The 17,264-nt window shown below is 34.5% G+C and overlaps 1 protein-coding gene across 2 annotated transcripts in view; it reads left to right on the top strand.

Moving 5' to 3' along the window:
• The window catches only part of Znf407 (zinc finger protein 407), a 471,237-nt gene that overhangs the window by 192,572 nt on the left and 261,401 nt on the right, over positions 1-17,264 (top strand). For both annotated transcript variants that reach the window (XM_005373080.2, XM_013511452.1), the window contains exon 4: positions 4,906-4,980. In XM_005373080.2, the coding sequence (XP_005373137.1) occupies positions 4,906-4,980 (75 nt within the window). The remainder of the gene's footprint in view (positions 1-4,905; positions 4,981-17,264) is intronic.

The following is a 17,264-nucleotide window of genomic DNA, read 5'->3' on the forward strand; positions in this document are numbered from 1 at the left end:
GCCTACCTGGCTCTTTGCGTGCTTTTCGGCTGGGAATCGCGGTGGTATGAGTCCCTGGTCAGATCTTTGCATCTGGATTTTCTAGGAAATCTTATATACATGAACTAAAAGTCCACTTCAGCTGTTATGCATCCTCACACACCAACCAAAAGAAATGAAGGCTTTTAGAGTTGAAAGCCTTCAAATGCCTATCTGTATTCCTAGCTGTAACTGAATCCCCACAGGGTTTTGATGAGAGCAGTTCTGGTGTTGCATTGGTATCCATCTCTTGTAACCTGCATCCGTGCTGCATGTACTTGTAGAATTCCTTTCTTTAATTTCCACAAAACCATAAAGTACTTTTTATCATTTTTTGTCTGAAGGAACTGGGACTCTTGAGATTGCACTTAATGTCCTCAGTGATATCCAATAGAATGGGAGAGCCAGGAGGCAGCCTATTGCCTTACTGCTGACCTCCAACATGCTGCCCTGTTACCCTTGGATTTACACTTTTAATGGTGCCACAAATGTGTCTCTGATCAGCACAGTGGATGAAATTAGCTCAAGTAAACAAGTAGAAGGCTAGAAATGCTTTTGGTGTTAGATACTTTGGTTTTTCTTTTTGTCCAGTAGCTTCTGCCAGATAATCTTGCTGCCTGTTGGCTTTTTTGTTATTCTCTTCATTAGTGATTAGAAACTGTCAGTTGTGTGATTTTGTAGTTCAGTCAGCTTTTCACCTATGGCATCTGTGTTCTGACCAGCACTTGGGGAACTGTTTGACACTGCTGTAGAAAGGAATGTTTGTGTGATATGGGTAGATAATGACAGGGTGATCAGTGGGACTTCAGGGATGAGGGACTTGGCCACGTGTATTTCCACATATACTAACACACATTTCGGTGAGCTTCACAGAGCAAATACTTTATCTTTTATAGTCTAGATTAAATTTTTTATCAGAAAATTTCTATGCAGTTAGGAGCTATCTGCCTTATGCCTTTCTGTGAGGTGTGCCTGATGTTACAAAAGAGATGGGGAACAGAAATACAGGCAGCTCACTCCCAGGAGGGCATCATACTGCAGTATCTCCTTTTTGCCTCTGCACACTTGATTTGTGGTGGCTGCCCTAGACACACTGCATTACACTCCGGTGTGAATGAGGAGATGCCCGTGCGTCGTGGCTCTGGAATTTTGTTCCTTCTCACATTTATTGTTCTGTATTTATTGGTATTGTATTTTATTTACTATAATAGAACAGTTAGATAATTATCCATAGCTCTTAAATTGAAATAATTTCACTGTTAAAGGCTAAAGAACCAAAAGAAGAAAATTTTAATCATATATAGTGCAGGAAGATTACTTTTAAATAAATGTTAAAGTAAGAATTGTTGATTTATTGGAAAGTAGAATGTAAATATTACTACTGTATTGCTCTTTTGACATCAGACTGTATTTTAAGTGAGGCTATTTCAAGCAATTGCAGATGATTGCAAATCAATCAACCAATCATATATTTAACCTTTTTTTTTTTTTTTGAAAAAAGGATATTCTTTCAAATGATTAGGCTCTTAGCAGATGAATAGGTTCAATGAGTACATTTCTAAGCTGGCTCTGGCCCTCTTCCTGAAGAATCACCTTCGTGGCTGTCTGTTTCCTGCATGTCCATTGTGATTTCTCATTGAACATCTTCCTTTCTGGTCTTCTGTTTCAAATTAGCTCATTCCCTCGCAAATCAAACACTGGTCTTTTTTATGACCCCTCCCTCTCAGACTCCACATACAGTGTGTATGGAAATATGGTTAGCTTTAATTACAAACACAAATTCCACCTCTGCCCAGTTCTTTTCTCCATTGCCATATTTGCCTGGCTTCATTATAAGAGACAGTTAAGTGACCCATCTCTTTCTGTTGGTGCCAGATGGGTCCTATTAAAACATAAGTGGGAAGAGTTGCTTCTCAACTCAGATGCCCATGATGGTTTTTCTTGTCAGAATAAAAGCCAAGCTTGCTATGCTAATGGGGATAGACCCTTACCTACATGGTCAGTGGACAACACTGTCTCATCTCTTTGAATTGCTTTCCTCTTTACACTGCTACAGCTCCATGCTTCCACACTGAAGTAATGTGGTTCACTTGTCCCAACCAGTGTCCATGTTGACTTTCCTCCTCCTGGGATCCCTATTCTTCATTTATTTCCACAGCCAACACCTTTGCCCTCTTTGCCGTAAGCCACATTCCTTTGCCTTCCTAAAATAGAATTCCAACTGCCCACTGAAATTTTAAAAGCTCCCTTTCAATTTCATTTTTTCTTCTACTATTTACCACTCTTTAATATTCTAATATTTTCCTCTTCCTTATTCTGTGTTTCCCTTTGTTATTTTTCTATTATCTGAGTGTAGGGTCTATTGTTTGTTCATCTATGCACCCGAGCTGCTTAGAACTGTTCACTGGACAGTACCAAATCCTTAATTAGTTTCTGACTTGTATGGGTGAGTAGTGATTTGCAGAGTCTATGAAGAAGGAATGCTACAAGTGTATTTGATCCGTTCTTCAGCAGTCTTTGTAGCATGAAAGCTCCAGGGACACACACTTTGATGCCCTGATAGTCCATTTAAGTACAGAATCTGTTTGTGGCTAACATATAGTAAGTGGTCAGTCAACATGCTGAGACAGAGTGAGAATATAAAGGAATGAATATTTCATAGGAGCAAGACATTTCAGTTTTGGGATGCTTTTCACTTTAGGGGTTATTTTGTTGGATTTCTGGTGGTATGTCGATATTAGTTTAAAAAGTACATGTTTAAAGCTTTAATTTTCAAGGGCAGTGAAGGATAGGTTACATTCCATAACATATTGCTGACAATATTATGTTTATATAGGTTTGAAATTTTATGTTAGTCATGCTTTGACTAAGGACGATATTGAGACTTATACAGTACCTGTACTTGACACCAAATATAAAGAATTAGTACTTCAGTCAAATTGTCGATAAAAATTTTTATTTGAACAAAATAGAGTTGTTTTTGTATTATAAACTTTTCCATTGTCTCATAATACTAACAAATGTTGTTTCTCTAGATATTTAGCATTAGCAACGTTCAGCAGATATTAGAATTGTGTGTTAATGCACTCCCATTTAATTTGTTTTCCTGTGCTATGTAATATTTTTGGTTGAATTGATTAATTTTATATATCTTAATTAATAAAATATTTTGCTATTAAAAACTGCAATGAGGTTTCTGAGTTTAGATGTCTTAAATTATACTTGGTCATGTAAATAAGCTGTGGTTTGCAACTTTGGGTTTTTAACCTTTGCTCTTCACTATTAGCTTTATGTTTTTTTAATTATAGGAAAATGGAGGACAGTAGGGAAGTTATGACTTAAATGCACTGTTGTTATTACTGTATTCTTTTTTAAAGAAATGAAAAATTTTATTTGTTTTGTCCAGATCAAGCAGAAACAAATACAGAATAGCTTGTAAAGTGTTATTTTTTTTTTGCTCAGTATTTAATATTATCACAGTTTGGTTCTTCAAATGTAATAATTATCTTGCCATTTACATGATTGATGGTGTGACCAGTTATTTATAGTGATAGAGTGTGTATTATTATTGCCTAATAAAAGGGAATTAATATTATTATCATTGTATGAGATTATATTGTTTGGATGATGAAGTAATAGTCATTTAAAAATACACGTATATTATTTTTGCCTTAAAGTCAAGATTTCCTAGTGTGTTAGGAAAATAAGCAAAATAAACTAGATATGCAAAGAAAAGAAACATTCACAATTTTAGTAATTATTTTGTTCTTGGGTTTTGTAGCAGGTCTTTTCTGTGTCTATAGTACTTTACAGTCTTATGTTACTCATTTGTGCAAACATGTCCAGATGAATTCAGTGTTTAATGTTAAGAATCTTATAACATGCCAATTTGATTTGTAGCCCTTCATATTGTGGAATGCTAATTAAAATCATATTTTTGCATATGTCATGCCTTTCATGTACATATGCAAATAGATTCTGTTGCCTTTCAGCTATTAGTAATTAACTTTATGAAGGACAGCTGTAATACATAATTAACAAAAATGTTTGCAAGCCCTTTTACACTGAAAGTTACATCAGTAAATTTTTTTCCTACTTATCAAGAGAACCATTTTAGTCTGATATTTCTGAATGAGATCTAAATTGTTTTAAATCATCATATGGTGTAATTAAATTGATGTTGTACCACGTTCAGTGAAAGAATGGTGTACAGTGTATTGGTTGCTGATTTCTGTCCATTTCATATGTATGTCAGAAGTATTAAAGTAAGCTGATTTGTGTGTAAAATAAGATAGTATGTCAGGTAATACTTGTTTGTTTTAGTTATTGGTATTTTCTTGGCAGTAAAACAGAGTTTCTTGTTAACTATAGTAAACATTTATATCAATTTTAAAAACCTGTCTTTAAATCATCACCCTGTTTTTAAGGAAGCTTCTGAAAGTTACTCATTTACTCTTATAGTCCTTTAAATATTTAATGAAATGACATTTTCTCAAACTCATTTTGTGACTGAAGTATGAAATGGGTTAGGGGCCAGTGCATGTTATATCGAAGTGCTGCTTTATCTTTTATACTAACTGCCAGTGGAGGCATGGACGAAAGAGCTGTTGCAGTCATTGTTGTGATCTTTTGGTCACTGTCAGTAAACTCAAGGGAGAAAATGAGTCAATTAGTTTAGGTGTAGTAATTTGTTTTGCTTTCCAGAAATTATATTTAATCCATGTACAGTCTGTTTTTAAAGAGTGCCATTGTAATGTATATTTTATGCTGTCTTTGTATATAAGTATATAAGTATTTATACATATAAGTATTTTCCTTAAATATATTGTGTACCAGTTTCTACCAGAGTCAAATTTAGTTCTGTAATCACTTTTATTTATTTTATAGGGTTGCTTTTGTAATGAAGAAGCACTTAAATACCCATCTGCTAGGCAAACATGGAGTTGGCACACCAAAAGAAAGGTAATTTCCATGCATATATACATATATGTTTTATTTAACAAATGAAATTACATTTTTCTTTTAGGCTTTGTTTAATGAGATGCCTACTAGAATTTTTATTAAGTCAGTTCATCCTGTTTTGCATTTGCAGTACTCTTGTTGCTGAATATCATACTTTATGTCATTTTCTAAGAAAATTGTAATGACATATGTTAATTTTAGATATTACAGTAAAAAGGATTTGAGGGCTTTGAAAAAACCTTGAAATAGTAAAAGAGTTAAATTGAAGGGAATTGACCTCTATAAATGCATTAGTACATGCTAAAACAAATATGTCAACCTAACCTTTGTCTGTTTTTTCTGTGTTTTTATTTTGAAATTTTAAAGTAGCATTTTAAAATTCTTACTGTGGACTTAAATGTTGCTGATATTAGAAAAGAAATATATCTTGTGTCTTTCTCCAAATAATACTACAGTTGCCATGTCATGAAAAATAACACTACAATTATTATGTCATCAACTGCCAGGTTTTCTTTTTCTTGCTACTGTATCATAATTAGCTTCATCACATAGACTTAATTATATTAGGTGAACTGAAATATCGCAATGTCAGCTACCAGGTGAGCATGGCTACTTTTGAAAATTTTAATTCTTTATAACACAGAGCTTATTCAGAACTAGTGTGAGCACTGTCACCTTTGTTAAAGATGGTAGAATTTTAGCTTTCCTCAGATAACATTGTAATTCTACAGACACTGCTCAAAACTTTGATTTTTTAATATGATATTAAAATGTCAGTAATGAAGCAGATTCTACCACTATGAAGCCTAAGACCTCTTCAGCTATATTTGTAAATGTTTAATAGCTGTGTATTTGTTTTTGAAGAATTTAACTTGACTTTTCTACTGAAAGAGTATTGGTTTTATTAGCATTACAATATGGACATAGATTTAAACTGTGTTAAAATGTTGGACTAGATATATCTCCTTTGTTTCCATAATTTGGGTTTCTTATACTTTTCTTTCAATCATCAAATTTAATAATGGTGGCTAGAATGATTGCATTGTATACATCATGATGAGTTAAATCTTGAAATTGTAAACGTAATCCTGTATTTTTAAAGAACATTTTGGGACTTATCAGAGGTATGTTTCATATTTGTTTTAAGTGGAAATAAAGCATACTTTTAATTAGTATGTTTCTGTTGCATTTACATACATTCTTTCAGTTAACCATGTATGACCTTATTAAGCAGTCTGTTATTATTCTCATTTTTTGGGAATGAGAGTAAGAGCCATAAAGATACAAAAATAAATTTATTCCGTATCTCATAACTAGTAATTTTTTGTGGATACTGGGAATTGAACTCATGACCTTGCGCTTGCCAGGCAGATGCTGTGCTGCTGAACTATATCCCCAGCTCGCAATAACTAGTAAATGTTGTCATTGGAACTGGCAACATTATTGATACTTTCTGATTAGTTCCAAAATAAATTTGAATAAAAACATTTAGATTAGATAATAAAAATGAAACATTTTTCTACCTTTAGATAGTGTATATTATGATCCCAAGTATACCAATTTTCTTGTTATTTAGAAATTAAATAGATTCGATGTTTCTGCATATTGTTTTCTGTCAAGATTAAAGTCTCATGACCCACTCATCTCAATTGCATCTCTGTATCTATATCTATACCTGCATACATATGGACATGTGTGTATATGAACACACATGCCTTTTTAAAATAGTAGATAGTACCTATATTTTATGATGTGAGTTAGAAAAAACACAAATTTTTCATTTACTTTTTTCTTTGCATCCAAGCCACTTTGCCATTTTTTTACTCATTTCAGTTATAAGTACATAAAAGGAGTTCATTAAAAAAAGGTAGAGAAAGTTTGTTAGCTTTCTATTACTTTGAAAAAATATTCAACATTATCTCCTTAAGAGTAAGAAAGTTTATTTTGGCTCTTGGTTTCAGAGTTTTCAGTCCATGGTTGCTTAGCCCTCTTGCTTTAGGGCAACTGTGGCATAGTACTTCATGAGTGTTATAGAGGAAGGCTATTCACAGCATCTTGGAAGAAAAGAGAAAGACAGGGATGGGCCAGAGTCCTAGTCTTCACTTTCCCCAATGACCTGTCTTTCTCCCACTAGATCAGACATCTTAAAGTTTCCACCATCCCTCAAATAGTAGCATATGTTGGTAACCACACACTTAACACATACGTCTTTGGGGGACAGTTCAGATCCAAACTATAGCCGAAGAATTGAATGGCTCTCTCCCCTGTCAAGTAATGTAAACTTTTCTATGACGTGGACACTGTTGTTGTCCTAAAATCTAGAATCGCATCTCAGACTGGAAAGCACACCCATCTTGTAGATTGTTACCTTTTACCTATTCTAAGTGGCAATGTTTATCTAAACCAGATACCTGTATTTTTCCTACTAAAAATTAATTGTCTCAAATGTAAACATGCAGTCTATTTATTTGGCACTCTTATTACATAGAAATACTGAATCAGAATCCCAGAACCTCAACTACATGTAATTTTCCAATATATATCTGTAACTGGAGAGACCACAATTTAAGTGCTATAAACTACCACAAGAAATGCCAAAAGGCTCCTCCTTCCTTCCTTTTAATGGTTTTGGGAAGCAAGGAAACTATCAGCATGCTGAATCCTCAGTTTCAGTATAGCTGTTACCTGAATTAAGTTAAATGTATTTCTACCTATTTGAAACATTAATGCCTTGGCTATAATTTTGCAAGCTTGCTGTACTTTAATTTCTCTAGGACAGTATAATTAGTTTATTTTTTATGTTTTGAATTTGATTCTCCCCTCTAATGCATTGCATAGTATAGCAAGAATAATAGAATTTAGCTAAATAGGCTGTGACAATTAAATTAATAATGCATTTTGTTTGCAAGTATTTAGGCCTTGTACTTTGACTGATATATGCAAAAATGATAATTTATTAAAACTAAATTCATATACTTGCACTATAAAGTTTGATGAACCAGTAAATTTTGCCAGCTAGACTAGCATTACAAACAAAACTAAATACTTTCAAATAACTTTTGAGGTTCCATTAACTTTTGAAATGATTGCATCTATAAAAAAACATAGCTTTTTTTGTTCCTAAGTTTGCATTAACATTTCAAGGTAGTACACTATAATATTTTTGAGGCCTTTTACACTTAAATATAGAAAAATAAAACCCTGAATATAGTCACATTCCAAAATGATAAAATCCAATTAATTTGCAAGTATACTTCAAAGTATTCCTTACATGAGTAATGAACCAAAGTATCTTTATGACTCTTTGAATTTACTCATAGTAACTCCTCAGTTGTCACAAGTGTATCTTCTGTGAATCTTTGGTGCATGTGATGGCAGAAATGGGTGCCATGTGTGGTTCACTGCCTGGATTCAGCTGGGCTTTGGGTTACTGTGTAAAAAGGAGAGAAATGGCTTACTCAGACTGTCCCCTTAAATACATTGCTTTCTGATGTGTGTGTAGGGGGCAGGGAATACCATCAGGAAATACCTGTGTCAGTAGCACCTCAGGACGACTGGTTCACTCATGGGAACCACTGTATCAATAGAGGATTTTACATTAGATAGTGCATTGTTAAGTGTAAGCATCGCATAACTTCATAGGAAAACAGCTAAACCTATACCTTTACTAATAACTGTTCATACCATAACCTTGGTATTTTCTCAGTGAAGCAATGTTTGGAGACATCTTTTAATGTGATTGTCCTCAGCTAGAGCCTTATTGTCAGCATAGCTGACAACAGGAGGAGGAAATCTAGCCCTGAAATTTGCTGACTTCTCATCTTTTCTCAGACACTTGGAATGTGGGGTCAACTGGTCTTCTTTTACCAGCAGTTTTGATTCTATTGATAGTTAACATCTCTCTCCCCCCAACTTTTTTTTGGGATGAGAAGATCAGCAGCTCTGGTAATTGATCTGGTTTCCCATAAGACACTGATGAAGGACTTAATATTGTGTAGGGTTTTGGGAGTATGTCTTTTCCTTTCTTTTTTCTCTCAAAAGAGTTTATGCCTTAAAATGGAATAAAAATATCATCACTGTTTCATGTTTCTCATGTTTAAATGTAATACCCTTGGAACATTAGAATACCCCCAAGACAAGCATTCCTGGGAAAAGCATGTACACGTACAGTAAGTCTCCAATTTACCAGCATTTGAGTCGCAAACTTTCATAGATAAGACCAGACCTCACATTTAGTTTTTTAAGCTTCACATTGTATATTTTTGTCAAAAGTGTACAAGACTCAACTTTGTTGGACTTATGAGTCCAACTTAGGAACATTCTCCCGGAACAGAATTCATTCATAAGTTGGGGACTTACTGTAGTTGCCTTGGTGGTTACTAAACTTGTGCCAAATGCACTACAGTTGTTTAGAAACATATGTTGACATTACAAGAGAGAAATAATACATTTTGCAGAAATCTTGAATGAAATATAGTGGGGCAGACTAAATTTTTTAGTATTAAAAAAGATTCTGTTCATAATGTATGATGTAATTGCTTATAAATTAAGTTGTTGCTTTATTGTCCATTTTAAAGAAATACCTTGATTTTGACTAAGTTGTTCTATACTCATTTTTCAAGGCTTCAGGCTTTTCTCATCACCCCCTACTTACTGGTCTTATATCTTCCTTTCTATCCACAATTTTTAACCCTTTTTTCTTCCTCTCTTTTTCCCCATGAGGGATAATTTAGGAACCTAGTGCATTTATGGACTTCTGTCTGTTTCAAAGCAGTTCAACAATAGCCAATGTTATTATTGTAAAAAAAATTCTGTATTTTACTGACTTTAACCAACAGTTTATTTAGTTACTTATGGAGAACTTACATTGTCCAGCAAAGCTGTCCTTCAGGATTTGGGAAGTATTTCTAAATTGCATTCATGATGTATATGTTCTGTGCTGGCTTCATGATCAGTGTGTTGCTACTGAAACATCTACTTTGTAAGTTTTTCAAGTGAAAGTTAAGAAAAATATTTGTGGTATAGAATTTTGTGATTTCAGAATTCTCTGGGATAGAGGAAAGCCCTGTCTTTCAGTTCAGCCTAGTGTGAGGTTTCTTGCCTCTCAGGAAGCAATGTCAGCCATACTCCTGCCTGATTGCATTGTCCAGAGCCCTGTAGAAAATCTAGATTCCATATATTCGATAATGTTTTGTCCTATATACATGCTCCCCCTACTTATTACTTCATGTGCTTTCAGTTATCCTTCGATCATTCCTATTACTATAGTGCCTGTTTACTGTATTTTTTCCCTCAAACATGACCTAACCAATTTTATACTTTATTATGATAGCTATTGGTTTAAGAAAGAACCTTGTAAAACTCATCTTTAATGTAAATACAGTATTTGAGATACTGTCATGACAATATGTCATATCTTGCTTGCAAGACTCAAGGAGGTCACTTCTTTCTGGTCTTTATTCCAGGAAGTTGTGCTTTCTGTAACAATTTGTCATTTTAGTCTGGGGTACTAGCGAATCATGTATATAATTGAGTTTTCCTCTTTATGTTTACTGCTGGGAAGCTCAGGGCCAAAATTGTGATCCATCTCCTGCAAGTGGGAAGGACTTCAGGGAATGTGTTTTATTTACTACTGTTATTTCGTTTCATCTTTTTTTCCTTTATGGGGAAGTTCCATTTTATGTGAGCGATGTATTTTAACAACCTCACATAAATCAAAGCCCACATAATTCAACAGCAGTTTTGCAATAGTAATTTTTAAAAAGTCAAGTCAATATTTTTCTGAGAGTGCATATATCTTTAGCCACTTGGTTTTGGGGCAATGTGTTGAGCACTGTGGTGCCCTATCATTAGATACTCTAAGAAAATGTCCCTATCCTCTTGTATGAAAATTTTGTACACTTCTGTGACCTGCCTTAGTGGTGCGTTTCATTTTTCAAAATTTTCTGTTCTTTGCGAGAAGGCTTGCTCCTCAAGTTTGCTGCATAGGTACAGCTAATAAATGCTCCCCTTAAAAGGGAGGGTTCCTCACTTTTTTATACTAGTGGTTTTGCTCTCTGCATCTATCAAAAATCCTGTTTCTTTTAGTTTATTTTTGTTACATCAATAAAATAATGTGTTTATTGCTTTAAAATAAATTCAGATTATATTAGGTGCAAGATTTTAAATGTTAGCAGGATATGTCATGGAAACTAAAAATTTTTTTTTCTACTTTCTATTTTTTAAAAATTTTTTTTATTTTTTCTGGTACCAGGAATCCAACTCACGACCTCGCACTTGCCGGGGAGGTGCTGTGCCACTGAGCTAAATCCCCAGCCTCTTTTCTGCTTTTCTAATACTCATTGTTTTTGGCCAACAGATTTCCATGTAATTTTTTTTCTTGGCACCTGAATAAACATGAATATTATATCTTCCTTATTCTTTAGATAATAATGGTTATTATATAGGTACCCATAATATGTGAAAATCATTAGGAGAGGGAGCAAGTAATCCTACTTGAAGGATTTTATGGGGAATGGTAATCAAACATCTCATTTATCACATTTATTTTTTCTTTCAATGAACATTTATGACAGTTACTATTATGTTTCAAAACTTAGATTAAAAAAAACTTAGATGGTATGCAGTGTTTGAAGATGACATAACCGTTGTTCTCTTGGACCTTAGTTTTGATGTTCATGCACAGAAGCTAAAGACAGAGAGACAAAACCTACATAAAGGAAAAGAGAAAATTATTAGGTTTAGGAATTAAAGAACAGTAGGTATTCCAGGGAGTAGGTGGGAGAGGTGTTTCTTTAAGCTGGCATTTAGGAAAGCCCTTTTTTTTTTTTTTTTTTTTTTTTGTGGTACCGGGGATCGAACTCACGACCTTGTGCTTGACAGGCAGGCACTTATGCCACTGAGCTATATCCCCAGCCCGGAAAGCCCTTTTTGAAGGGTCACATTTTTAATGAAATTTAGACTAAAAGCAGTCCAAGGAGGGAGCATTTTGACGATCTCTGTGAAGCATGGCAAAGACAGGGTTCTTCTTTTCCTCAGGGCCTTGGGTAAAGCTTGAGCAGGGAAGAACTCTGATTCCAGAGTTGTGTACATTGCTTTTGAAATAGTCACTGGTGAGAGGATTTCATTGAGCGAGGGTTTTTGTAAGGATGACATTGGGAGCTTGAGTTGAAATCTGCCTGAAGAGGAACTTGACTGCTGCTGGCTGGTGATCTTTTACTCTGAGCATTAAAAAAGCCAATGTAGTTAAGAACTTTAGAACTGTAACTGACAGCATGGAAGTCCAGCTCCAGAGAAAAGTAGGCAGCTGGATTGGCACTATTGAACTCCCTCTCCTTCCCTGAGCTGCTGCCTGGGCTCTTCAGTGCTTTGTCATGCATTTAGTTTCTTTGTCCTGTAAGTCTTTTCCACTTACAAACTAGCCTTTCAATAATCTGTTAAATTTATAGGACAAACTATTTCCCTTAACTTTCACCTGGTTCAGTTTTTTTCTACTCATTCTCCACCCCACCAAAATTCTACCTCTTGTGGTTCCCATTCCAAATAATTTGTGTCAAGTCCTAACCTGAATTCCATGCCTTCTTTGAATACCTTTCTTTTTATTTCCTCATTAATTTCTCTTCTTTTGTATTATAGTCCTATGGAACATCATGTGTGTAAGTGTTTAGAAGTGTCTTTGTCTTACCAGTACCATCTCCCCCAAACGAAACCCAGACTGTAATAAATACTGCCTGTATTATACTTATGTTATCTAATGTGTTATTAGACCATATATATATTACTCTGATTATCTTTACGAAAATGATGTATTTTATTTTATTACCTTTCATTTTCTTGTAAGATAGAATTGAATTTTGTAGCAGTATTGAGGTATATGCATTTACTAGTATGAATGTTCCAGTTGATTTTACATGTAATAAATTGCTATTTGATGCAACAAGTTAACTTGCAAGGCATTTTCCTTGCTATCCTGTAGTTCATTAGAGCCCTCAAATTTTAGTAATAAAAATACCTGCTGTTTTTAATTTTTTAAGAATATAGATGTTTTCCCCTGCTGGCATCTAGAATATTTTTTGACCATTTTTTTCTTTTATTTCACTTAAATTACTTTTAGAGCAATGGGGCTTATGCATCTGGACTCTGACTAAAAAATGCCTTAAGCTCTTATCTTTAATTCCCAGTCAGTGCCAGAATTAAAGAGAACAAAGGCCTATATGTTCTCTGCAGCCTTCAATTATGCTTAATTACTAACTTTGATACAGATTCATTATACAGTGCTGACTTTTTGTGAGAGGTTCTTTATACTCGTGATGTCTTGGTGGTTGCTTATAAAAGTCTGAATTAAAAATTTTCTTCAAGAATTTTCAGGAAATAGAACCTTTAGGGAGTAATTTTTGTCAAGTGGCATCAAGGCAGTTTGACCACCCATTTTAATAGATGAGAAACAAGATATTTGTATTTTATTGTACCACAGTGCTATAATAGGAAAACAGAGTGTTTATGGAGATTATTCTCTAAGGCAGTCTTTTCCACCAATTGTTAGTCTTTGTGCTAACTTATAGGAACTACTGTGAACATAGAACAAAGGGATTCTCCACGCACCTTATGATGTTTTCTCACCCCTAGACTCAAGGGAAGGTAGGCTGGCATTAATGCTCCATATGAGACATTTTGGTCTTTTTAGTCATACTAAAGTTCTGCAAAACATCTTTCATTTTAGATGATCCCTTTCAAAAGAATCATGACATTGTTTGATACTAAGATACTAGCACTTCCTCAGGTTGAATCAGGTAAAATATACATTTAACAGGTCCAATGAAGTCAAATATTGTTAATTTTATATGAATCATCTGCTTCTATTTAGAAATTACTTCTAGCATATGATGTGAATATAGGGACTACTTTTCAAGGAAATATCCACTTCTAGCTTTTTAAAAAATTGAACTGTGTTCTTATTTTGTGAATTATGATTTCTTATGTGGAGCAGGGAATAGTAAGCTTAGTAAAGGAGGAGGATCAAAGCAGAATGAGAAGACATCTAGCAGTCTTTTGTTTAGTATTTCCTCTCACTGAGAAAATACTGCTGGAAGGCACTTTTCCGGCATCTTTCAGGCCAGGTCAGTGTGCTTAGTTTTTTCAAAGCTTGAATTTTCTCATTCTGTAAAGCCATCTCAGTACCCTCATCCTAAACAATCACTTCCTGCTACTTCCAGGGCTGATGTACACGTTCTATTTTGTTTTCTTTTTTAAAAGATGTGTGTAACTGACTCCAGACTAGTTAGTTCATACCACCCGCTCCATCCATAGTACTGGGGATTGAACCCAGAGCTAGATAGATCATTTCTCTAGAACATATTCCTCATTTTTCCTTCTTTGAGCTTTTTAGAGTGTGGTGGATGTTGAGTAAATATTGATGGATTTCGGGTATTAAAATATTCAATGAAATTTTCCTTTCTTAAGAGTGTTACTTAGTCTAGCTCATCATTTACAGTCACCATATGAAAAGGCTGTTGGGAACTAGCATAGTTTTGTGACTTTACAGGGAATTGGCACCTAATGAGCCAATCTCAGTGTGGTTTTTCCCGTGATGCTGAGAATGGATGCACTCCTCCTTTTTGTGCAAGATGTAGTAAATGTGATGGGACTTTACCCATATAAAATTGCAAATACGTATGTATATCATTTCATAATTTTAAAATACTTGTTTTTAAATAAAAGATATTTAAGAACTTTTCTCTTACAAAGATGTAAATATTTTCATTCATCCTTTTTGTGCTAATCTGGTAGATCAAAGCATAATGGAAATAGCAGATTCAGCAGAACATGCATATGAAAGTTTTTATTTAAATTAGATCTAAATTTTCTTTAAGTTAGCTAAAATAGTAATGTCCACCTTTGATTCTTACTGTTGATTTTTTTCTCATTTCATATTTGTAATTATGCAATATGGCTATCGTGTATTCTTGGTCACTAGATGGGGCAGACATTTTTGTAGATAGCAAAAGTTACAATTTCTCTTTTAAAATCCCTTACTTTTTTCCTATGTTACATTGTTAATATGGTAACAGGATTTTGAAGGTAAGGAAAAAGTTTCTTGAGGATTTACTTCCGTGCTATTATTTTTGTTAATATTCTTAGTAGTAACAGCATATAGATATGTGTATTTCAAATGTTTAGTTTGTTGAAAAACAAGTAAAATTATTTTTTATGTATTTGTCTTGGTTACGTTTCTCCCGTTCCTGGGACAAAATACCCAATACCCAAATACCCAAATTAGAAAGGGAAAGGGTTGCTCACAGTTTGTGGAGGTTTTGGTCCATACTCAGCTGCCTGCAAGGCAGGGTGGCACATGGCAGAGGACAACCATTTATGTTGGCAGGAAATGGCAAAAGCAGCAGGAGGGGCAGCAGCCAAACCTCTTTCCCTCCCTTATATTGTATGCAGGCTACCCACCCCAGGGGGCGTGTTGCACTCACACCCATAATCCCATCATGGGACCATGGATCAATCAAAAACTCTAGAAACCCTTTCCATGACTGCATGAGGCTTTGGGGAGACATCTAGACACAAACCTTAACAGTATTTTCAACCTTATTTTTGGTTTCCTTAGCATTAATTCTGCCTTTTAGATGAATCAGAGGAAAAAAGAAAAACAAAACAAAAGCCTTACATGAAAGACAACCATGTGAACCCTCTGAGAGCCGAGCTGCTCAGGCTGGTCCTGGAGTAGGGTCCTCCCCGAGGTCTGTGATGGAGCTGCTCCTCCACAGTGCACAGAGGCTATAAGAGTCTCCTTCAGAGTACAGAAAATAATTTTTCAGATGTAGAGATCTTTTATTTGTACAATAAGCTGTTGACTTTTTCAGATTTAACATTGTAACATTGTTTATATCTGAGTAACAACAGCACAACTTAAATTTCTATAGAAATTCAGTTTGAATTAGGTATGTTGTACTGTGTCAGTGCTTGTCCTTAGCTAGCAAGAAACCAGCATACAAACTTCAGAGCACTTTTATTTATTGTGCTCGGCTTATCAGATGTATGTAATGCCATATTTCTAAAGAAGTGAATAAAAATAAATCAGTTTAATCAAAAGAATCCAACTTCTGGAGTTGATAATAAAAATAAAATATGAAAAAATTGAGACTGTAATCATTCTTACCTAGAAATAGAAGGTTTGGGTAAATTAAGATCTGGAATGTAATTTTCTAGTGTTCTGGTTTGGTGGTAAATTCACAGGTAGTCAATATATTACTGAGTGAACAAATAAAAATAAGATAGAGCCACAAATGGACCAAAAATTATTTCTAATTTAGTTTTGTGTCTTGAGGCAAGACCATAATTTTCCACTTTCAAATGATCTACTCCATATGCTTAATGTGTAAAGAAAATTTTAATTTAGTCCTCAAGTAGCACAAAAATATTCCCATTTAGTGGAAGAGGAACTTTATTATTCAAAAGATGACTTCTGTGTTGATTAATGGAAAACATTTAACCTTCAACAAAGTCATTTTTTAGATAGTTAGTGTTTACTGTAAGGATTTATATTAAATAGCAGTGGTGAAATAACTTGAAAAGTTATTTAGCTCAGTTCTGTGAAGAGAATTGTTTGATTTGGGCATTTTAGAAAGTTTTTCTCTTTGTGTGGTATGAAGTTGGACAGTAGTAGGAACTCTGGGGAGCCATGTTGTGTGGAAGTATTTTCTTCAGAATAAGAAGTTCTTAGAGGAGAAGGATTGGAGTCAACTGATATTCAGCCTAGAGAAGAGACTGATCAGGAAGAAAAATCTGCAGCTGGATTTAGGCCCTTAATTGCTGGCTCCACGCCACTTACTAGGAAGTATGTGGCCCAGATCACCCTTGCCTAATAAAGATACTTGATTTGCTCCATTGCTTAAGACATCTTACTGCAAATACAAGTGTTGCTAGTTTTGATTTTTAATCAGAAATTGCTTTTTTCTGGAATACCCCTTGTGCTTAGATTATTACTGTGGTCTGTTCTACAGTTGTTTTGTTTCAGTTTGCATTCTAGTTTCACCTGCCTTTTCTGTTGACTTTGATATAGAAGAGCCACTAGAACAGTAGGACAGTGCGGAATCCTCCCAGCCTGCTTCCTCTTGCTGTTTAGAGCATCAAGTGACTGCCTTCGCCCATTTATTCTTCTAGCAGATGCCATCATTTGTCTTTGTTTCTGTTTTGGTTACAGAGATTAACTTTACTGTATTAAGGACGTACTTGAATAGATTAGTATACTTTTTTCTCTTTTTTTTTTTTTTTTTTTTTTT

The sequence above is a fragment of the Chinchilla lanigera genome, unplaced genomic scaffold (genome assembly GCF_000276665.1).
Source record: "Chinchilla lanigera isolate Chin_1 unplaced genomic scaffold, ChiLan1.0 scaffold00001, whole genome shotgun sequence".
Lineage (NCBI taxonomy): Eukaryota > Metazoa > Chordata > Mammalia > Rodentia > Chinchillidae > Chinchilla > Chinchilla lanigera.